Below are 24,123 nucleotides of genomic sequence, written 5' to 3'. Positions count from 1 at the left end.
AATTTCTAAATATTTGGTTTTTAAAAGAAACAACACAGGCTCCTCATCAGTTACTTTTTTCAGTAGTGTTTTCTTCCATCTCTTCTAATCTGATAATTTTATTTTTCTAGATGATGATTAAGAGAGAATTTTAATTTTTTTTCTTTCTTTTTTATTTGTTAGATTATGAAAGTAATACAACACATTTACAGGAGACTTGGAAAAGATAGAACAAAGTTACATATAATTTCATTGTATATTACAATTATTTAAGTAGATAAATTATGATTTTTAGTTGGAGTTTCAGTATCAAACTCTGAGAAATTGATAGAATGAATATACAGAAAGGTAGAAGGATATAGTCGCTAAGGGTCAGACACGACTGAGCGACTTCACTTTCACACATTGGAGAAGGAAATGGCAACCCACTCCAGTGTTCTTGCCTGGAGAATCCCAGGGACGGGAGAGCCTGGTGGGCTTCCGTCTGGGGTCACACAGAGTCGGACACGACTGACGTGACTTAGCAGCAGCAGCAGGATATAGTAGACCTGAAAAGCAGCATGAACCAATTCAACATAATTAAGATTTGTACAATTTTCACACAACAGTAGGATACAAATTCTATTCAAGTTCCCATAGACTATAAACTAGGAGACACTAGAACATATCCAGGGACATAAAACAAGGTACAAAAATGTCATAGTCTAAAGGTATTGAAATCATACAGTCTGAGAACATTTTAATCTTATTAGTGAACTATTAGGAGCATAGGATTATTTTCCATACTGCGAAAAATAAAGTTGCAAAGTGGAAATTCTTTTGAGTTCTGTCTTATCCTGGCCAGTCGAGTACTGATGTTATGTTTTTGTTTTTCTTTTTGTAGAAGAATTTTATTTATCTGTGCCAGAAAACTACCACTACTTGAATCAGTCTGGATGTGTGACAGACAGGACAATCAGTGACCAGGAATCCTTTAGGGAAGTAATTGTAAGTTACTCGCCTATCTTCCTTTATAAGGGTGACTCCACCCCCCACCCCGCCACCCCCCAAAAAAAAGAATGAAAGAAGTTGACAACTTTCATTTTCTGTTTCAAAAACAATTTTAATAAATAATCACATTTGTACTGCTCTGTGAGAATAGGTCCTTTCTTCTTATTCCAAGTCCTGGAAGGGAATCCTCTCTCTTAGACAATGGGTGAATGTCTGTATTCAGGAGAGATGGGGATTGGCTTGGAATAGTGTTCAGAAAAACGAAAGAAACAAAAGAAAAATCACAGATTTGGTACTGGAGTAAGAGATCATCTCTTTCAGGGTTTACAGTTAAAATTTGTTTTAAATAATGTATTCCACAGTTCAAAAGAAATCTGTCAGCAGTTAGACCAGGCGACTGTTGGGGCTCATCTCTTCTCACAGCCTGATTCTGGTAAATGATTCTTACTGCACAAACAGTGTTCATCTTAAGACGCTTTGGTACGGACCCCTGCCGTATCCTACAGTTCTTGAATACCCCAAGGGCTTTTCATAAGGTGACTGCATTGAGGAAGCCTGGGCATGATTGAGCGTGGCCGGTAGATTTCATCAGTGTGGTCTGTTCTGCTGGAGTCGTTCCTTCAGCAGTTGGAGTGGGGAGATCTAGAGTTGATTCATAAATGGAGCTAACACTGATTGAGCACTTGCTCTGAGGACTTAACCATCCTTCTGCTGGCTCAGACAGTAAAGTGTCTGCCTGCATTGTGTGAGACCCAGGTCCATGGATGTAGGAGCCTGATAGGCTGCAATCCATGGGGTTGCAAAGAGTCAGATACGACTGAGCAACTTCACTTCTGCTTCTAACAACCCTGTGAGGGTAGAAATATGGTTGTCTATATTCTGTGACTCAGGTTGGTGACCAGCCTAACCACACACAGCACCTAATAGAACCAGTATCTAGACAGAGTCTAACTTCAAATCCTAAACTCTAACCAGGAGGCAGGTAGGTAGCCCCTGATTTCCGTGCACCTAGATTTGTCTTTCTAGCTGTTGTCAACAACTCGGTTCCATATCGCCATTTCCTTTCTAGACTATTCATGAGAATACTTTCTGTAGTGGAATCAAAGTATATTTTTAAGTGGATATATATCACACGTCATTTCCTGATGTCTAATGTATGTGCCCTTAAACTGAAATGAAAATAAAAACAGACTAGGCTATAGTGTCATGATCACCTTCGCCTCAGCCTTCCTTTTAAAAGATGTCACGTTCTGCCACGTGTAGTGCAAAGAGATGTCTCTATCATCTCTCCTTCCTTCAACCTGTTAACCGAGAAACCTCTGCTGACAGCACCGTTGCTGTGTATCTACCCTAGGCAGTACAGGATTTGGCCCTGCTAATTGAAATTTATGAAATGTTTATTTAAAATTTTCTCTCAATTTTATTTTGATGCCCGAGACTTCTTTCACTACACGAGCTTCCTCCATTCACTTGTGCTGGAAGGTGGATGTTTGCAGTGAGAGACTCCTTGTTATCCAAGTTACAGTGAAAGGACATGTCATTTAGAAGGGAAGAAAAGTTTAGATGTGAAATTGACATAATGAATGTACACAACAGACTTAGAGGAATTCTATTTATAGATTCTTAAATATTTGCTTTGCAATTACTTTTTAGTGTTGACCCATCAGAAATGTCAGTGAAGACTTAGCTGGTATTCATTGAAGTCAAAAACCTGGAATTTTTGCTCTTATTTAACCTTCTTCTGGAAGATTGAAGCAATGCAGCCAGGAAAAAATAATAATAATAAATGTGCTACTTTTCAGAAAGGAGGAAAAATATTCTTTTCTATAAAAAAATTCTCTCCTCCAAAACCTACCAAATAATCAGTTGGGGAATGGCTCAAATAATTTATTATATCTTTAAGATTCATTGTAGCTCATAAAACCATGTTCATATATGTTTAACAGTAAGGAAAAACTTGTTTATTCCATAAGTGAGGAAAGCATAATACAGCATGATATAATCTTTCACTTGAAAAGTAATCTTATATATGTCATGTGTATGTACTATGTATGCAGAAAATATACTAAACTAATTCAAAAGTATTATCTCAGAGCAGAATTCTCGGGTTTTATTTTATTCTTTATCATTCTCCTAGAATACTTTTACAATGAATATGTCAATTTTAATGATTTATGATTATATCAACAAATCATAGGTCTTCCCTGGTGGCTCCGTCAGTAAAGAATCCACCTGCACTGTGGGAGACCCAGGTTCAATCCCTAGGTCAGCAAGATCCCCTGGAGAAGGAAATGGTAACCCACTCCAGTATTCTTGCCTGGAGGATTCCATGGACAGTGAAGCCTGGTGGGCTACAGTCCATGGGGTCGCACAGAGTTGACACGACTGAGTGACTAACACCTTTATGAAATCATAATTTCTATACTACAGGAGTATAAAGTATTGTATCAGTACCAGCCAACCCATCTTTCTATCTTGCATAGCGCTCTATAACCAAGAGTGATACAGATGGTTAAAGAGACACTGAACACTTCTGGCTATAAAGTTGATTTTCTGTCTTCAATGTTTTTAAGCATCGTTGTGTGCCAGGCAGGCACTGTTCTAGCAACAAGGAGACTGCAGTGAGCAAACCGTCTATATAATCGCTATATTCTGTTAAAGAAGTTAGGATGACTGGAGTAGATCATGCTGATGTTTTATCATGTCATTTGTCTCCCGTTGTTGTTTGGTGGCTAAGTCGTGTCTGACTCTTTGCGATCCCGTGACTGCAGATGCCAGGCTTCCCTGTCTTCACTGTCTCCCAGAGTTTGCTCAGATTCACGTCCATGCAGTCAGTGGTGCTGTCCAGCCGTCTCATTCTCTGTTGCCCCCTTCTCCCCCTGCCCTCAATCTTTCCCAGTCAGAGTCTTTTCCAATGAGTTGCTCTTTGCATCAGGTGGCCAAAGGATTAGAGTTTCAGCTTCAGCATCAATCTTTCCAGTGAATATTCAGGACTGATCTTCTTTAGGATGGACTGGTTTGATCTCCTTGCAGTCCAAGGGACTCTCAGGAGTCTTCTGCAGCACCATAATTTGGAAGCATCAGTTCTTTGGCACTCAGCCATCTTAAAAGGTTCAACTTTCACATTCATAGATGACTACTGGAAAAACCATAGCTTTGTCTCAATTTCCTTCCAAAATCAAGTACCATTGAAATTTGTATCTTCCTACTTTTAATTCCATTAAGCTCCTCTTCCCAGAGGTTTCAGGATTGAAGAAAGGGAAGGGACCACCAATAGAACCCAAATGATCTGTTGGGACTCAAGAACATTTGTTTACAAAATGTGTTAAAATGTTAATGGAGAGAAATTATTCCTGTGAGTTATGTATGAAAATGTCACCTCTGGTATTTTCAGCTACTAAAAATAGATCATTATTCTTTTTATCACCTTTAATGTCAACATATTCTGGCAATAGGATCTTTTAGGAATTTTGCTTATTTCATTGAGAGTTTATGTATTTTTAAAATCCTTCATTGACACCACCTGACATTGCTATAGATATGTACCTGTAAAGGATCCTGAGCCATTCTTAGGGGATCCAGTTTTTCCTGGGGAGAGACAGTGAGCAGACTAAATTTCATAGCTCTTTTTTTTTTTCTTTTTGTAGTATTCCAGGTTGCCCTGTAAATTGCTGAGTCAGAATGAAAAATGAAAAGCTATTTCAAGAAAATAGTAACAACTAATTTACTTTTATTGCCTGCATTTGACCTACCAGAATGGTGGCTGTTGAAATGTGAGGAGGATAACAAGAGTCTTTGAGTGATAATCTCTTTATTCTTTTGACTCCACAAATATTGAATGGTAATGGTGTTTCTAGCCATCTGCCAGGACTGGGGTTTCCTGACCATGTAGGTTTTACTGGGTGTACCCGTGTTTTTAACAGTGTGAACCCATCTACCGATACGTTCTCTCCTCATCAGTCTGATCTTGTAAAGACTTAGAGGGCTCTCAGCCATGAAAAAATGAAGTAATGCCATTTGCATCAATGTGGATGGACCTGGAGATTGTCATACTGAGTGCAGTAAGTCAGACAGAGGATGACAAATCTCATATAACATCACTTATTTGTGGAATCTAAAAAAAGGCTGCAAATGAACTTATCCACAAAACAAAGTCTTACAACTGTAGAAAATAAAGATATGGTCACTGGGGGGTCAGGGAGAGGGATGAATGGAAAGATTGGGATTGACACACATACACTGCTAGGTATAAAATAGATAAGTGATAAGGACCTACTGTTTAGCACAGGGAACCCTACTCAGTACTCTGTGGTGGTCCATGTGGGAAAAGAGTCCAGGAAAGAGTAGATATATGTATGCGTATACCTGATTCTCTGTGCCATACAGCTGAAACTTAATACTGTAAATCAACTATGCCCCAGTAGAAATTTTTAAATAAAAGACTGACTTTATACCTTAATTTTGCCACATTTGAAAACTTCAGTCTCTTTCAGTGTTGGAAAATTCAGGAGTAGAAGCTAATTTTATATTATGCAATGCTGTAATCTCGCCTGATATAAAACTATATAATACTTTCTCAAAGTGTTGATCCTTCCCTCGTGATTTACTGTGCCCAGACACCTCCCTTCCCACCCTGTCTTATTCAACCCATTTGTTCACAATTCACCTGAGGACCCTTGGCTTCCTGAGATGGTGCCCCCACCTCACAACCGAGACCCTGAGTGGATTTACCTTTTGCACCTGCAATTCACTCCTCTTCCCTGTTTGTTTCTACTGTGAAAAGCCTGGCTTCCTTCTGACCTTAGTGGTTGGGATAGTATTATGTATTTGTCATCACTCCCCTCCCACCCCACACTTTCACAATCACCTGTTTTTTATGTGCTTATTAAAGACTTTATTGAAAACATTTTGTATGACCTTGTGCCAGTTTTATAGCTAAATCGCTGTTTCGCGTTTCTGAACTGTACTGAGAATTTCCCAGGGTTTTTTTTTTTTGTCTTGAGTCATGTTGTTGAGTAAAAGATAATTATAAGGAGACTTAACAGCGTTGTAAATCGACTGTATTTCAATACAAATTTTAGGAAAGTCTTAAAGTGGCTACTTTTGCCAAAGGAGTGGAGCTTGCTACTGAAAAGACTGTAAATAGGACAGTAGGAAACAGAGAATGGAGACTCTTGCTGGCAGGGGTGAGTGGCCACGCCCATGCTGGTTGGTGTTAATTGGTTCCAGCCATTACATTACCCCATGGCACATGATTGATACTTGTCACCACACTCCTAATTCACTTAGAGTCACACTTGAGAGTGAAGAAGTCACAAACTGGTTCATACAGAAAGCACATTTTATTCATTCGCTTTCATGTCTCCATATGTAATCTTTGTATTTTTAGAGCTTAACCAAAAATTTTTTTCACAGAGTCTCTTGATATTTTTTATTTTACAGTTTGCAATTTTCTGCTACTGTGACTTATTTTTTGAAGACCTTCCTTTTTGTTTTTCCTGCAAGTATAGAGGAGATTTTTAAAACTTGTAGTTGATTTATAGTGTTAGTTTCTATAGTACAGCCAAGTGATTCAGTTATATATGTGTGCATGTATACATATTCTTTTTCATATTTTCCATTATGCCTTATTCTAGAATATTGAAGATAGTTCCCTGTACTATACAACAGGACCTTGTTTATCATTCTGTATATAATATTTTGTATCCACTAATCCCAACTCCCAATCCCCCTTGACAAGTCTGTTCTCTATGGAAGATCTTATTTGTTTAATGTTATATAAAATCCAGGCTGATGGGTTACAATGAAATCTTTTATCTCTATGGTCATCCTAAGACGAGCTTAGAACATGAGGAAAACTTTAATAAAAAAAAAATTATTAACTTTAGCATGGCATAGATGCTTTATAGTTATTTTGCCAACATCTAAATTGGTCCTTACCACTGTTTTGAAAAGCTTCCCTGCTGGCAGTGATGGGAAAGAATCTGCCTGCAATGCAGGAGACCCGAGTTTGATCCCTCGATCGGGAGGATCCCCTGGAGGAGGAGATGGCAACCGGCTCCAGTATTCTTGCCTGGAGAATTCCATGGACAAAGGAGCCTGGTAGGCTCTAGTCTGTGGGGTCGCAAAGCATCAGACATGACTGAGCAACTAGCATTCCTACTACTGTTTTAAAAGTCTTGAGCATAATAGATATTCTGTATTTCTTAGCCATATTTCTTTGCTTTTAGGATAAGTAAATTTGAATAATTACTTTCCCGTAGGTTTTTAAAAATTGATGAGCACTTGACCAATAGTTCTTATTCTTGGTATCAATTTTTGTCTGTACCCATAAAATGATAGTCTTCTCTCTTACTCTGTTAAACAATTCATGGTCTTTTTATTTTTTTTTTTGTAGTCCCTTTTATTAAGTTATAATGTGCATATAATAAAACACCCTCATATAAAGCATATAAAGTGAATTTTGAATTTATGCATTCATGTACCCACAACCATGATCAAACTGAGGGACAATTCTACCCCCTAAAGATTTCTTGTCCCCCTTCCTAGACAATTCCAGCCTTTCTAGCCCTAGGAAACCTGGGAAAATGTGTCTTTTCTAGAGTTTCCTGAAAATGAAATCATACAAAATCTCTTCTCTCTCTGGCTTCTTTCACTCATCCAAACTGCACCTAACAGAATTGTTTCTTTTTACAGTGAATAGTTTTCCATTGACTAGATAGCAATTTATTTATCCATTCACCCATTAATAGACTCAGTTGTTATAGTAAAAACATGTCAACAATATTAAAAGATGTGAATATAATGTCCATTAGCCTGCCAGCAGTAACACTGCAACTATTTTCAATTTTATAGATTTTCTTCCCAGCCTGATTTTCTTTAAAAAAAATTAGTTGCACAAATATAATTTAGTACTTTTTGCATAAAGCTATCATAAATATCATGTTTCTATGTAAATAATTTCCTTTAAAAACTATATACTGTTCTATAACAAGTTAACTTATTATATTTGATTTGTCTGATTGTTCAGTTCAGTCGCTCAGTCATGTCCGACTCTCCACGACCCCATGAATCACAGCACGTCAGGCCTCCCTGTCCATCACCAACTCCCGGAGTTCACTCAAACTCATGTCCACAGAGTTGGTGATGCCATCCAGCCATCTCATTCTTGGTCGTCCCCTTCTCCTCCCGCCCTCAACCTTTCGCAGCATCAGAGTCTTTTCCAGTGAGTCAACTCGTCGCATGAGGTGGCCAAAGTATTGGAGTTTCAGCTTTAGCATCAATCCTTCCAGTGAACACCCAGGATCGATCTCCCTGAGAATGGACTGGTTGGATCTCCTTGCAGTCCAAGGGACTCTCAAGAGTCTTCTCCAACACCACAGTTCAAAAGCATCAATTCTTGTAGGAGAGCTAGAAATTTTTTTTCTCTGAAAGTGTTAAGATAATGCTGTAATGAATATTTTACAAAGCTTTCTTTCCTGTCAAGATTTTCTTTGAAACAAATCTTGAGCATTGGAACTTCCTAGTGGTACAGTGGATAAGATTCTGCACTCCCAGTGCAGGGGGACATGGGTTTGATTCCTGCTCAGGGAACTAGGATCCCGCATGCCACATATGGCAGCTAAAAGTTAAAAAAAAATTCCAGAACTGAAATTAATAGTGATTATATAGGCGGCTGACTTTCTAAGTATGTAAAAAGAAAAAAAGCATACAAGCGAATGGAGAGTAAGTTCCTAGACTTTACCTTTGTCAGGCCTGTCTTTGAATCTTGGTTTTGGAACCCTGAGAAACTTGTGTAACTTCTCTGAACATTTTAAGGTTATGTACCTAGGTGGTCCAGCCCAACGCTGACTCGTAATCTTGTTTTCCAAAAAGATTATACTGACTTATACTACCAGTGAGTGACCACTGCATAAATACCCCACTTTCACCCATTTTATCATTCAGAAAAAATTTTGTTAATTTAATAGACGTTATCTCATTTTCTTCAATATGCACGTGTGGGATTTCTAGAAAGGAAAACATTTCTCTGTGGATTTGCATTTCCTCTTACAAAAGGTGCCTATTTTATTTTACTGCGTCTTGTGTCTCTTAATATAGCTGTTGGTCCCTTGCCTTATGCAGTTTTCTCTTTTAATTTTGTTTTCCAGTTTATTGTTTTTGCGCTTTGTTTCTGACTTTTTTTTTCCTCGTAAAGAAATTACTTTTCATATTGTAAAATCTCCAGTCGTTTCCTCTTGCAGCTTCTGTGGCTTCACAGTGCTGTGTGGCTTCCTTCTTCCCGTTGGGTCTGAGTTCTCTTTGTAGGTTATTTTCATCCGTATTGCCAGCAGTTCCGGCCTCGGTTCTGCACGTGTGCATGCGTGCGTGCATCCGTGTGTATCTGTGTAGAGTAGGAGTGGGAGAGTGTAGCTGGCTCTTTTCCTGACGAGAATATGGCTCCTAAAGTGTAAGAGATAACGAGCAAACCTTTGATCTGATTCAGAAGATGCCTGGCTTCAGTTTAGAAACTTTCTGGGGAACAAAGCCCTTGTTGGTTCTTTTTTGTTTTATTTTTTTTCAAATCAACATTGTGTTAACTTCTGTTTAGTATCCAGAGGCCAAAATAAGACCTTAAAAATCCTTTGGAGAAATGGAGAATAGCAGTGTGATGACTGTCAGGGAAGACAAATCTAGATCCGTTCAGTTTTTCCATCAGCATCTTTTACAAAAGGAGCAGAAGTTTCTTTTATCTGTAGAACCCCTGATAGGGAATTTCATTCTACTTATCAGGGTCCCTGCTTCTTTTAACCGTTAAGACAAGTCCCCAAATTTATACTGAAGGAGTCTCATGAAGTATCCCCCACCCCCGACATTTTCTTTTCTTTTTTCAAAATTAATTTAAATTGGAGGATAATTACTTTATAATACTGTGATGGTCTTTGCCATACATCGACATGAATCAGCCATGGGTGCAATTGGGTCCCCTCAACCTGAACCCCCCTCCCACCTCCTTCCCCACACCATGCCCCCTATTTTTTATGTGTAAGAAAATATGTTCCATTACATTTTGATACACATAGAAAGAAGTATTTCTTTGTCACTATAATTACTATGGCTCTCTGGAATAATTCTTTTCTGGCATAAACAGGAGTCTTGTGTGTAAAGCAGATATTTATTTTTATCTTATCAATTGGGTTATCTCTTAAGTATTATACAGTTCTTTCCTAATGTCTTGCTTTTCTTTTATGTGTACCCATTTAAAGTGTTTGTCATATAAAACGGGTTGACCAAAAAATGTGTTTGTTTTTTTCCTGCAGCATCTAATGGAAAATCCCCAATGAAATTCTTGGCCAACCCAATATTTCTTGCTTTCTTGCCCTGTACTTAGTAACTTTATTGAGTAGTGGCCATTTTCATTTTCTTTAGTATGAAAAAAGATGAAAAACTAACCTTGTTTCCTTCCAGATGGCAATGGAGGTCATGCAGTTTAGCAAGGAAGAAGTTCGGGAAGTGTTGAGGTTGCTTGCTGGTATATTACATCTCGGGAACATAGAATTTATTACTGCTGGTGGGGCGCAAGTTTCCTTCAAAACGGGTAAGGTTGCTTCTCCCTCCTTCACTTCCTTGGCTTTTGCCTCATAAGACATGTAGATCTCAAATATTTCCTTTCTGGCCTTTGACAAAAATATATTTGGAGCCCTAGAATAGAATAAGAGCTACAGAAGTTTGATGTGAAAGGTCAGCTAATAAAGAGTCAAAGCATCAAACAAGTGATTACTGCATGGAATGGTGGCTGTGTTTTTCTACTAAGAAAGAAGGAAAGTGGGCCCAATAAGAGGAAATAGGGGCAACAAGAATTTGATGTAGGAAGAATGTCTTGAGTCAGGCATGTAGTGTTGCTGTAGTTAATTCCTGGCTACTGAGGACTGCTGTAGTGGCATGGTTAAAACGGTTAGTTTTCAAGCCAGGATGACTGGTTCGTAGCCCGGCTCTGCCACAGGCTGTTTCCTTGGGTTAATTATCCCTTCAACACTTGTGTCTTCTCATCCGTAAAGTGCATAGTGGAGATGTCTTAAGACTAAATGAGTTAGCATACATGTTACAATGTCAGTTGTCATTTTCCTGGAGTGATTTATTCTTTATAAACTTTTCTGATGGATGCAGTGGATGAGGGCATGGACGCTGGGAGCTGGATGAGTGTAAGTTCAAAGTGGCCCTCGAGTTGCCCAGGGCTACAGGCCTGTAGTTCTTGTTCCCATGGATCATACATGTTGATGTTTAATGCTTTAGAAATGAAAGTGAAGGCAGTTAAAACTGGAGTGGGTAGCCATTCCCTTCTCCAGGGGGTCTTCTTGACCCAGGGATCAAACCCAGGTCTCCTGCATTGCAGGTGATTCTTTACTATCTGAGTTACCAGGGAAGCCCTTTAGAAATAAAAGTGGAGATAGTTAAAAAAATAACAATAGATTCACTTTAAAATAACCGTAATCAACCCCTTGCATATAGTAAATAGTATTTTCTTTGAAAGACCATCTTCTAAAACAAAAGAGAACAAGTCAGTAATGACTGACATTGTCTAATGATTTTGTAAATGTTTGAAATATCTGGTGTAATGAAGGACAGCTGGCTTCTGTTTCTGCCTTCAGCTTGTTGAGCTACTCATGTAGCCTCTGGAATATTCTTCTGTATACTTGTGAGGGAATGAGAGTGAAAAAGCAAATAACAGAGTTTATCACTAAAAAAAAAGCTAGTCTTATTATTGAAATAGTCATGGACTTTGCAAACCTCTGACAGGGTCCTGGGGAACCTGCCATGGGGGTCTCTGGACCATACTTGTTCCAAGTACCAGGTTGTTTGCTATAAGTCTAAGACTCTTTAAAGGAGTAAATAACCTGCCATTAGAACATGTATCTTCTAGGTCCTGCCATAGGAAGTTAGGAATATGCTCTGCTTTACTGTGTCACTGTGTGGCAGTGACTTTGCACCCGTTTGGGGTCCCATGGGCTGTCCCTTCTTGGGGTGGTGCATCCATTTTCACCTTGTCCTTCCTCCCCAGCCTTGGGCAGGTCTGCAGAGTTACTTGGGCTGGACCCGGCACAGCTCACGGACGCCTTGACCCAGAGGTCCATGTTCCTCCGGGGGGAGGAGATCCTTACACCTCTCAATGTTCAGCAGGTACGTGTGTGGCCCTCAGAGCAACTTCTAAAGATGCCCCTGGGTCTGCAGATCCACGGCTTTGATTCGAATAAGTAACTGCAGTGATCCATTCGAATGCTTTTGTCTCAGGGTCAAAATAAGACATCCACGTTGAGGGGATAGGCAAAGTGGTTCAGTGGTCATCTTAGAGACAGCGTAGCAGAATCTTTAGGAGGAATGGGACTGGGGGAGATTTCCTGAGTCTTCAGCTTATTGTATTCTGTTCTTGGGGAATTTATTCCTTGCTCCCTCTTCTGTAAGAAAAGGATGAAAATAAAGTTTTAGTCGCTCAGTCATGTCCGACTCCTTGTGAACCTGTGGACTGTAGTCCACCAGGCTCCTTTGTGTGTGGCATTCTCCAGGCAAGAATACTGGAGTGGATAGCCACTCCTTTCTTCAGAGGATCTCCATATCCAGAGATCAAACCTGGGTGTCCCACATTGTGGGCAGATTCTTTACCTTTTGAGCCACCAGAGAAGCCCCAAGACAAGGGTGTGAAAGTAGTAGTCATTCAGTCATGTCCAAGTCTTTGTGACCCTCAGGACTGGAGCCCACTAGGCTCCTCTGTCCCTGGAATTCTCCAGACAGGTATACTGGGGTGGGTTGCCATGTATAAGGATGATAGTAAAAAATATATAAATGCTAAAAACTTAGTGGCATCACCGACTCAGTGGATGTGAGTTTGAGCAAGCTCCGGAAGTTGGTGATGGACAGGGAAACCTGGCGTGTTGCAGTCCATGGAGTCACAAAGATTTGGACAGAACTGAGCTACTGAACTGAAAACTTAGTGACTGGTGCAGAGTAAGAGTTAAATAAACAGCTGTAATAATTGTTATTATTAATTGGTGTTTTTATTATAATTAATAAATGATGATTATTATTAATGAAAGCAAAGCAACAGTATGTTGTATGATTTATTTTTGTCTCTGCAACTGCCTTGAGCCAGTTACATGCACTAGCCCACCTAATAACTGTTTCTGGATTGGAGAAGTAAAATGCTAGCCATGCCATGAAGAAAACTTGTATGTACACAAAGTAAAATATGAGAAGATGATAATGAGTGAAGTCAAGTCTTAATTAGTGTCATGTCGTTGTTGTTGTTTAATTTCCGACTCTCTTGGAACCCCCTGGACTATAGTCCACCAGGCTCCTCTGTTCATGGGATTCTCCAGGCAAGAATACTAGAGTGGGTTGCCATTTCCTTCTCCAGGGGATCTTCCTGACCCAGGGATCGAACCCGAGTCTCCTGCGTTGGCAGGCAGATTCTTTACCACGGAGCCACCTGGAAAGCCTACTTAGTGGCATAACCTGATCAAATTTAGAGCTGTATATATTGGTTCCAATTCTTTCTTTTAACTCTATATGTAAAGCTGAATTTGAAAGCCTGATGCTTCAAGGTGAATCTTGCTGCGAATAAGCAAGCTTCAGGTTTCCCTTTCTTTAGACAACTGTGTTTTCCTGGATGGTATTGCTTCACTTGACATGGGCTGCATAGACGTGGAGTAAGTGTGGCTCCCAAGTACATCTCAGATGGTTGTGCCCATCTGGGTTCCCCACAGTCATCAGGGAAACCGCATCTCTGTCTGCTCTCTCCTCAGGCGGCAGACAGCAGGGACTCCTTGGCCATGGCACTTTACGCACGCTGCTTCGAGTGGGTGATCAAGAAGATCAACAGCAGGATCAAAGGCAAAGATGACTTCAAGTCTATTGGCATCTTGGACATCTTTGGATTTGAAAACTTTGAGGTGTGCTTCCAATGAGTGGGATCCTCCTAAGCAGATCTCGTGAAACAAACATTGCTATGTTTTCTGTGCAGATTTCTGTTGGCCCTTTCTTTGTGTAAGAGCGAGAGCACTAAAGACTCTTGCTGGATTGTTTCCCCCCTTAGGTGAATCACTTTGAGCAGTTCAATATAAACTATGCAAACGAGAAACTTCAGGAATATTTCAACAAGCATATCTTTTCTTTAGAACAACTGGAATATAGTAGGTAAGCACTCATTGAATTGCATTTCAAAATGTTTATGAAAATGAGTCCCTACGTTGGATAGTTTTGAAGTGATATTTTACTACAAACTGGACCTTTTTAATTTTTGTACAGAGAAGGCTTAGTGTGGGAAGATATTGACTGGATAGACAATGGAGAATGCCTGGACTTGATTGAGAAGGTAACACACTGTTGAAGAATTGTTACAGTCCCAAGGGTGTCCAGCTGAGCTGATTCATATTTACGGGAACAAAAGGGCTTGTACGAACACGCACATGAAAGATGTGAATGTTTAGAACACAATGGGCCATTTGGAAGCATACATGTATCTGTGCAAGGTTGAATTTAAGGACTTGGCTGCTTCAAGCCCATTGTCTCTTTGAAGTCGATATTTTAAGAATCAACAGTGAGCAGATTGGCTTCCCAGAGATTTTAAGTCAGCATCAAAAACTTTGCCATCCCAGTACTGGATTGGCCTGTTGTAAGCGTCCTGGTCACCAGGTTACAGGGGGTTCAGCGTTCGCAGTATGGGATGCGTTTGGCATTCAGTGTGTCATTCTGAATTTTTCAGTCTGAGAAACTATGCCCTTTTTACCACTTGATAGAGAGTAGAGAGGAAAGGAGCTGTAAAAATACATAGAGGCAAAAATTCAATGTTTAATTCGTATTTAACCTTTTTTTCCCCCTCTTCTAGAAACTTGGTCTCCTAGCCCTTATCAATGAAGAGAGCCATTTTCCTCAAGCCACTGATAGCACCTTACTGGAGAAGTTGCATAATCAACATGCTGTACGTCCACACCCGCCAGCTCCTCACTGCGTCTGGGTGGCTCATCTGTGGATTGAGATGACGGAGGGCAGGTTTCGGGGCTGTTGGCTCCACGGTGCCTCTCACATTGAATTTTTTTTTTTTCTCAAACGGAAGCTTTGTTCTGCCAGAACTAAATAGAAATAAGCCTAAGGCATAGATTTGAGGCTACTTGTCAGAATATGCCCACGTTTACTTTGAGTATAAAATTTAACCTTTTTAACCTACTGTAATGACACAGACCAGAGTTGCATGATTTTGATGAATTGCGTCACATGATATGTCCTAAAGCTCTTGTATGTCGTGGATTTTGAAATTGTTTTCCCTGGCAGTTGTAGTTATACTGTCAGGAAATCAGTAAGTGAAATTAGGCATTTACATTTTTTTTTTTTTTTTTTAGAATAACCACTTTTACGTGAAGCCCAGAGTTGCAGTCAACAATTTTGGCGTGAAACATTATGCTGGAGAGGTAACTCCTTTTTGAATTTGTGGGACTGAAGTGTGATAGATTCACAGTGTGGTGTTAATCTCCTCTGTACAGCCAAGTGATGCAGTCACACACACATATATGTTCTTTCCCATTATGGTTTATCCCAGGATATTGAATATAGTTCCTACCCTATACAGTAGGACCCTGTTCATCCATTCAATGTGTAACAGTTTCCCTCTGCCAATCCCAAACTCCCCCACCCCTTCTCCCCCTTTGCAACCACAGGTCTGTTCTCGGTGAGTCTGTTTCTGTTTCTTAGATAAGTTCATTTGTGTCATGTTTTGATTCCACATGTAAGTGATGTCGTGATATTTGTCTTTCTGATTTACTTAGTATGGTGATCTCTGGGTCCATCCATGTTGCTGCAAATGGCATTTTGTTCTTTTTGTGGCTGAGTAGCATACCACTGTATATATATGTACACATCTTCATCCGTTCATCTGTCGCTGGGCATTTAAGTTGTTCTCATGTCTTGGCTATTGTAAATAGTGCTGCTACAAACATAGGGGTGCCTGTGTCTTTTTGAATTTGAGTTTTGTCTAGATATATGCTTAGGAATGGGATTACTTGGCCATATGGCAACTCTGTTTTTCATTTTTTTGAGGAACCTCCATACTGTTTTCTATAGTGGCTGAACCAATCCTACCAACAGTGTAGGAGGGCTCCCTTTTCCCCACACCCTTAGACAGGTAACTTCTTAATCAAGATTCCGGCTGATATTTGCCCATTTGGCATTTCAGTTCAGTTCAGTCGCTCAGTCGTGTCCGACTCTCTGCGACCCTATGAATCACAGCACGCCAGGCCTCCCTGTCCATCACCAACTCCCGGAGTTCACTCAAACTCATGTCCGTCGAGTCGGTGATGCCATCCAGCCATCTCATTCTCGGTCGTCCCCTTCTCCTTCTGCCCCCAACCTTTCCTAGCATCAGAGTCTTTTCCAGTGAGTCAACTCGTCGCATGAGGTGGCCCAAAGTATTGGAGTTTCAGCTTTAGCATCAGTCCTTCCAATGAACACCCAGGATTAATCTCCTTTAGAATGGACTGGTTGGATTTCCTTGCAGTCCAAGGGACTCTCAAGAGTCTTCTCCAGCACCACAGTTCAAAAGCATCAATTCTTTGGCGATCAGCTTTCTTCACAGTCCAACTCTCACATCCATACATGAGAGTAGTAATTTCGGAAGCCGATCACAAATATATTGAACGATGGGTCCAGCTTTTAAAGGGGATGCTTATGGCTTCAAATGATTCTTTTGACCAGTTCTTCCTTTTCTCGTTTGTTGTTGCAATCCAGGTTCAGTATGACGTGCGGGGCATCTTGGAGAAGAACAGGGATACCTTCAGGGACGATCTTCTCAACCTTCTGAGAGAAAGCCGGTGCGTTGGTCTCTTTTCTGAGATGTCAGAGTGATGTCTGTGCAGATGCTTTTAATTCATGAACACAGAAAAAATTAATATGGGGGCACTTGATGTAGTGTGTTCTTCCCTGGGCAATATTTGATCAATAAAGTGACCTGAGAGATATGTAAATGGCCCTAGTGGTAGTGGCTACCATTGAATGAGGTGGCATTGGAACACCAAACCCATAAATTAGATACTTTTATTCATCCTGTTATGCAGGTGAGGGGATTAAGCGTGGTGTGGTTAAGTGACTTGCCCAGGATTCTTCAGCTAGATTTGATCTGTTCTGCTTGGTTCAAGAGTCTAAGATTTTAACCAGCATGACCTAGTTTCTTCATAGCAAGCTTAGAGTTATGTGTTAAGTTGATGTCAGCCTCAGGTCTTGTAGGACCTTATATCTCTAGTTATTAAAAGGGTTATCAAGGGAAATAAACAAGTATTCAGCTAAAATTACACATTCATTTATTCATTATGAATTGTAAATTCACACCATTAAATCAGTAGTTAAGGAAAATATGCTGAAAAGTTTTGATGATGAATTCATTTGTTTGTATATATTAAACCAGGAGGCTTCCTGCTTTTAGGAGGCTTTGTGAGAGAGAAAGAGGGGAAAACAGCCCTTAAAGTCATCAACATGTCTTAGTTCCGGTGTGAATCTCTAACACAAATTTTCAATATCTGAGGAAGGAAAGTAGCACAATCAGTAAAAAGCTGTAATAGTTTCAGAAATGAAAGTCCCAGGTGGCCACCCTGTCACTTAAATAGCTATGAACTGGGGTGAAGAGACCCATCTTAAGTGTCAGCTTAGAAGCCCAGGGTGGAAGTGGTTGATGTTTTCAATTTGTCTTAACCCTCCTCTGTGAAGATTCCCTGATTACAACCTTGTTGGCTATTTTTATTTTTAGATGCATTTTCAGACCTGTAAAAATGGCGATGTTTTGACCATAGCAGAATACCTCTCTCAGAGCAGATTTAAATCGATGCATTTAAGTAAAGCAGGGTCTTGAGGTTAAATGGAACATTTGGTTATGAGAAGGGCCGAGGCCTGGAGGCCAGCAAGATGGCCTTCCACTGGTTGCCGCTATCATAACGTTAAGTGGAATTGGAGGCAAGAGTGTTGTTTTATTCCAGGCTTCTCTCTGCAGATGGAGGGGCTTGGTGTCTTTGCCTCTCTGTTCTCTTCTGCCTTTGGCATCTGTGACATTTTGAACTCCGTCTCTTCAGTCATGTCCAACTCTTTGTGAACCCATGGACTGTAACCCACCAGGCTCCTCTGTCCATGAGATTTCCCAGGCAAGAATTCTGGACTGGGTTGCTATTTCTTCGTCCAGTGGGACATTTTAATGACACCCAAATCTTTTCTCCAAAGAGCTCAAAGTACAGAGAACTTTGAAGAACGAGAATGAACGAAAGATCACCCTAGGACGAAAGTGAGGGACAGCTGAACAGAACAAGAAGTGATGAGGGAAGCACTGGCATTGCCCCCTTGATGGGGTGCGAAAGCCAGACTGTGTCTCTCCTGGTTCTAGCAAAGCCATTACCCCCTACACCCCAGACCCCTGACTTTTATAGCCCAGAACATCTTCCATTCAAAGAAGATCAAAAAGGTCCGGAGGATTTCCCTAGTGGTGCAGTGGATAAGAATCCACCTGCCGGTGCTGGGGACACGGGTTCAATCCCTGGTCTGGAAAGATTCCATCTGCCTTGAAGCAGTTGAGCCCTGCACTGCAACCCTCGAGCCACACCTGCTAGACCAGCACACTACACCTACTGAAGCTTGCATGCTCTAGAACCAACAAACCGCAGCTGCTGAGCTTGAGGGCAGGAGGAGAAGGGGACGACAGAGGATGAGATGGTTGGATGGCATCACCGACTCAATGGACATGGGTTTGGGTGGACTCCGGGAGTTGGTGATGGACAGGGAGGCCTGGCGTGCTGCAGTTCATGGGGTTGCAAAGAGTCGGACACAACTGAGCGACTGAATTGAGCTCGAGTACTGTAACTACTGAAGCCCATGTGCCCCAGAACCTGTGGTCTGCAAGAGAAGCCACCACAAAGAGAAGCCCACACACAGTAACTGGAGAGTAGCCCCTGCTGGCTGCAGCTGGAGAAAAGACCTCATGGCGAAGAAGACCTAGTGCAGCCAAAAATATAAATTAAAAAAAAAAAAAAAACTCCTGAGAAGTCTTTTACTTCGTCAGTAGCAGCAATAGATTTTCTAGAACTTTTTAATAACAGTGATCATCAACACTTAGGATGAGCCAGGCGCCACACTCAGCCTTTTTCCTCCACTTCCTCATTTCATCCTTACCCCAGCTTCCTAGGATACATCCTAAAATGACTCCCATTTCCAAATGAAAAAACAGGCATGGAGAGAGACCAGCATCATGTCCGAGTCATACAACTAGGAAGCAGGGACGGCAGGATGGAGCCCAAGTCGGTCTCACTCCAGCCTAGTGCCCTTCCACCTGTTAACTGGCTGCATCTTCGCCACACGGAGTTGCACAAGACGAACGCTTCCCTTCCCTGGGCTGCAAAGCTCAGCTCCGGAGTGGCTGGTCACCCGGGTCATTTTCACCCGTGCTCTTCTCCCCGGCAAGATCCCAGCGCTCCAAAGCGGCCATGTCTACTTTCAGTCCTAAGGCTCTTGGGCGCGGTGGTGGGTGTGAAATCTTGCAGCACTGTCTGAGCTCTTGCAGGCCTTGGTGTATTATTTTCAGTGGGAACCTGCATTATAATTACAGTGATCGAGCACCTAATAATTGGGTGTGTGCCCCTCATGGCCTTCCTGCTCTCTGCTCACACAGATTCGACTTCATCTACGACCTCTTCGAACACGTTTCCAGCCGCAATAACCAGGATACCTTGAAATGCGGAAGCAAACACCGGCGGCCCACAGTCAGCTCGCAGTTCAAGGTTAGTTTATGCTGCTGGCCCGGATGGAGCCATCTTTATTGTGACTTTAGGAACTGAAAATCAGAATGGGAATCTATGAGGTCTGTGAAAGGGTTTACTTGTTTTCTATCATCCTTTTAAAACAGGACTGTAGGAAGAAAAATATACCTTTTTTTTTTTCCCCTGAGCCAGATGAAAAAAATAATGGAGTGTTTTTTTGTCTTACTAAAGATAAATACTTATTCTAAGTTTATGAAATAGTCATTCTTCTTAAGGACTATTTGGTTATTTGGGATTGCTCTGATTGGTATTTAAAGGCTCAGATGCAAAGTATATTTCTTCCTGTGTCTGGATTTAAAAAAAAATTTCCTCAGTAGATTTACAGTATCATAACTAGGAAGAATAACCACATGGTTAAATAAGATCATTGTCAGTCACCTTGTCCAGATGTCCAGAATTCAGGGAAAATAAGGAACGTTCTTATTTGCATCATAAATATGTAAGCCTTTTAGAGAGTTTAGAGGCAGAGCACAAGTAGGCCATTTCTCTAATTTAATTGTCCTGTTTTACCCCCAGATCCTCACATGAGGGGGAATGGAGGCATGCCAGTCATCAGACCTTTATTAAATTTGCCCTCTGGGAGACTCTCTTTCATGTAGCTACTCAGTTGGATGCCGTGGGGTTGGGGGGTGCTGTGTGATTTTTGTTGTTCAGTGTGTTTGGGGATCAGTTCGACCCACAGTCACACTGCTGAGTACTGGCAGGTGTGAGCCTGATAGGATGTGATTTAATGATAGCTTAGTAATCACAGCTGCCATTTATTATGTATTCTTATGGTGCAGTCACGGGGCTGATCCCTGTACATACGCTATCCAGTTCATTTGGCTCATCATCTTAGAAGTATGTATTATTGTACCCATTTTATAGATGAAGAGACTGAGGTTTAGAGAAATGGAGGCTTGCTCAGTCCCTCTGAGGACTGAAGCTAGGATTTGAATGGAACTTGAGTCTATCTGACTCTAAACCCTAGGCTCTTATTCATCTAGTGGGGTCGTTACGTCGTCTTTTTCCAAGTCGCTGTTGCCTTGAGTTGTCTTGGAAGACTTTGTGGATGTTGGTGACTTAAACTGAACTAGGAATCAGGCAACGGAAGAGAATGGGCAGAGCTACTGGGTAGAGACAAAGGCAGGAGGCAGGGTCCCAAGTCAGGAATGAGTCCTGTTCCCAGAGGACAGGACTCCTTGTATGATGATAAATGGGTACCAAGGTATGAGGGGCCATGAACTCCAGGACATTCCGTCATCTGTGAGAAATCCTAAGGCTTTCTGAGCACAGAAGTAACTAGTCAATGTAGTGGACAACCCAGTTTATTCAGCAGTGAAATTATAAGAAGAAAGAAACAGACAAGTAGAGACGGAGGGAAAACCAGCAGATTAAAATAGACTGAAAAGACATATCAACCAACTGCAGTACGTGGACCTGATTATTTGCATTCTGACTTCAAAGAATAAACCATTTAAAATTTATGAAATCTGAGACAGTTGAGTATTTAAAAATGAATCTTGAGGTCATTGTACCTTTTCATCTTGATAGTGAGGAATATGTGTTAATTCTTTTCAGGAATGATACTGTGGTTACCTCTGTACATTTTAAAGTATTTAGCCTTTGGTGATACATACTGAAATATTAAAGGATGAAACAGCACAATGTCTGGGGTTTGCTTTTCTGCTCGAAGTGGGTGTGTGCAGAGCAGGGATCAGACGAGATGAGATTAGCCAGGAGTTGAAGCTGATGATGGGTACTCCTTAAATGCTCTGTCTGCTTTGGTAAATGTTAAAAATTCTTCACAATTAAAAAAAAAATTGTTTTAAAGAAAAGACAGCAGTATTACAGGAGATTGATCTGTCTGGTGATTGAAAGATTGTGGTTCAAAGACCAGTGAGATACTTATGGAAGCTGTCATTTCGATGGAAATAATTAATTAGGAGAAACAACTCTGAAGGAGAGTTGATACTTCTCAGATTTTCTGTATAAACACTGAAATATCCCAGGGTATTTTTTTTTTTTTTTGCTAGTTAACAGAATAGTATTTTTTTAATGGTACTATAGCAAAGAAGTAATAAATGTTTGCATATGTGGAATAATTTCTATGATAATTATAATACGTTTATTTTATTAGAATGACATGATTAAAAATCAAAGGGGCTTCCCTGGTGGCTCAGATGGTAAAGAACCTGCCTGCAATGCAGGAAACCCAGGTTTGATCCCTGGGTCAGTTAGCAAGATTTCCTGGAGAAGAGACTGGCTACCCACTCCAGTATATATCCAAGAAGTAAAAAATGAGTTTTGCATATGTGAAATAGTTTCTATGACAACTATAATCTTTTTATTAGAGTGACATGATTAAAAATAAAATCACTATTATTCCTCAGGTTTGTTTCCTTTTTCTTGTCTCTGATGAGTGCCTAGGATGCTGAGAAGTTTAAAGACATGAAAAGAGACCAAATCAGCATATACCTTCTTCTTTCTCATAGGACTCCCTGCATTCCTTAATGGCAACGCTAAGCGCCTCTAATCCTTTCTTTGTTCGCTGTATCAAGCCAAACATGCAGAAGGTAAGATGTACGACAGTTCTCCCCTGAGACTGTCTTACTTAAGGCCACTGCTTTCTGGCATGGCTACTTGCTGATTTGGTTTCTCCAAAGTTCTTTCATTATAGATGGTTGGAAATGGATATGACATTATTATAACATTCAGTAGGAAAAATATCCCTTTGTCTTTTGGACCTATTTGCTTTTGAATGATGCCATTACACTTATAGAGAAACCTAGTTTAAAAGGAAATATTGGGAAACCTTCGCATTTTTCCTTTAGCATTGCTTTCAGATTCTTGGGCAAGCTCCAGAATGTGATATGGACCTTTTGGAAGAAATGATTGGTGTGTTTTTTGTTTTGATAGATTGCTTTTTCATAATTTTTTTCTTTTGCTTTATTGTTAAACATGACAAAGAGTCTGTATTCTATGTAGTAAATAATGGATTTCAGAGACTTTAGTTAGTTGTGACTAATTAGAGGACTCCTGCCATCAAAAGTTTTAGTGTCTTGGCTCTCGGTTTTAGCTTTTTAATGCCATGCCCTAATCAGAAACAGTGTGAGTCTTATACAGAGAATCTATCTGAAGAAAGAAAAGAAAATTTGTTGTTGTTCGGTCACTAAGTTGTGTTCAACTCTTTATGACCTCATGGACTGCAGCAGCCAGGCTCCCCTGTCCTTCATTGTCTCCAGAATTTGCTCAAATTCATGTCCATTGAGTCGGTGATACTATCTAACCATCTTATCCTCTGCCACCTTCATCTCCTTTTGTCTTCAATTAAGAAAATTTAGTATTAGGTGAAAACAGCTGCTCTGTCCAAGGGTAAATGGGTAACTTGCCTTCAAGCGCTGTTAAGAATTGACATGATCTTGATTTGGCAAACATCTGCTCTTAGTTAGCCCTGTGAAGAAAGGAAATCCCTCAACAAAATAATAATGTCAAGGCCCCTCATGGGGAAGGACTAGATGCCATCCTCATAAGGACTCAGAGGAGGAATCTGATCTCGACTGTTTCCCACGAGACATGTCCTTTGCTCCCTAATGCTGGTGTCCATAACTTTGCTGGTGCGGATCTTTTGTTTTCCAGTTATCTCTGCCTAATACTACAGTAATTTCTTCCTTATAATTTAAGGTGTTTTCTATAAGAACCACAATTCTGATCTGTCTTCTAGGAAGCCAAAAGTCAACAAGGGGAGATGATAATCTGTTTGGTTTGTTACTCTGAGGTGTGATGGGGAGAATTTGTCATTTGTGTGGCCTAAAGTGACTGAGATTGTGGTTCTGTAGATCTGTGATGACTTATGGTCCATCAGGTCTGGCAGTTGAATTAGTAGCTCATCTTTTCGTTTTTCAGATTTTTAATGTTTTGTGTTATCACAAAATAACAGCAGCTTAACAATACATAGGTGTTTTTTTAGACAGAATGTTGACAGTTAATAGCTAAAACATAGCTGTGTTCCATGAAGGACCTTTTGTATAGCCCAGGGAAGTCTGCTCAATATTCTGTAATAACCTAAATGGGAAAAGAATTTGAAAAAGAGTGGATATATGTATGTGAATTAACTGAATCACTTTGCTGTACTCCTGAAACTAATACAGCATTGTTAATCAACTATGCTCAACATAAAAGTTAAACATAACCACGTCCCACGTCAGCTGGTTTATATCCCCTTGCTGTACTTTATAAAGCTTCCCTTGTGGCTCAGCGGGTAAAGAATCTGCCTGCAATGAGGGAGACCTGGGTTCGATCCCTGGGTTGGGAAGTTCCCCTGGAGAAGGGAAAGGCTATCCACTCCAGTATTCTGGCCTGG

General features: G+C 40.6%; 1 protein-coding gene across 1 annotated transcript in view; it reads left to right on the top strand.

Annotated features, from left to right (window-relative positions):
- Positions 1 to 24,123, top strand: part of MYO10 (myosin X) — a 256,624-nt gene that overhangs the window by 145,495 nt on the left and 87,006 nt on the right. Inside the window, exons 9-19 of the mRNA XM_055422243.2 lie at positions 863 to 966; positions 10,417 to 10,546; positions 12,008 to 12,126; positions 13,746 to 13,892; positions 14,036 to 14,136; positions 14,248 to 14,314; positions 14,828 to 14,920; positions 15,339 to 15,407; positions 16,720 to 16,802; positions 19,634 to 19,742; positions 22,256 to 22,336. Coding sequence (XP_055278218.2) covers positions 863 to 966; positions 10,417 to 10,546; positions 12,008 to 12,126; positions 13,746 to 13,892; positions 14,036 to 14,136; positions 14,248 to 14,314; positions 14,828 to 14,920; positions 15,339 to 15,407; positions 16,720 to 16,802; positions 19,634 to 19,742; positions 22,256 to 22,336 — 1,103 coding nt within the window. The remainder of the gene's footprint in view (positions 1 to 862; positions 967 to 10,416; positions 10,547 to 12,007; positions 12,127 to 13,745; positions 13,893 to 14,035; positions 14,137 to 14,247; positions 14,315 to 14,827; positions 14,921 to 15,338; positions 15,408 to 16,719; positions 16,803 to 19,633; positions 19,743 to 22,255; positions 22,337 to 24,123) is intronic.

The sequence above is a fragment of the Moschus berezovskii genome, chromosome 18 (genome assembly GCF_049115385.1).
Source record: "Moschus berezovskii isolate FMDL1 chromosome 18, NW_MosBer_1.0, whole genome shotgun sequence".
In the NCBI taxonomy this organism is placed as follows: domain Eukaryota; kingdom Metazoa; phylum Chordata; class Mammalia; order Artiodactyla; family Moschidae; genus Moschus; species Moschus berezovskii.
Note: the sequence above shows the minus strand (reverse complement) of the source record. Positions and strands in the feature narration are given on the sequence as shown.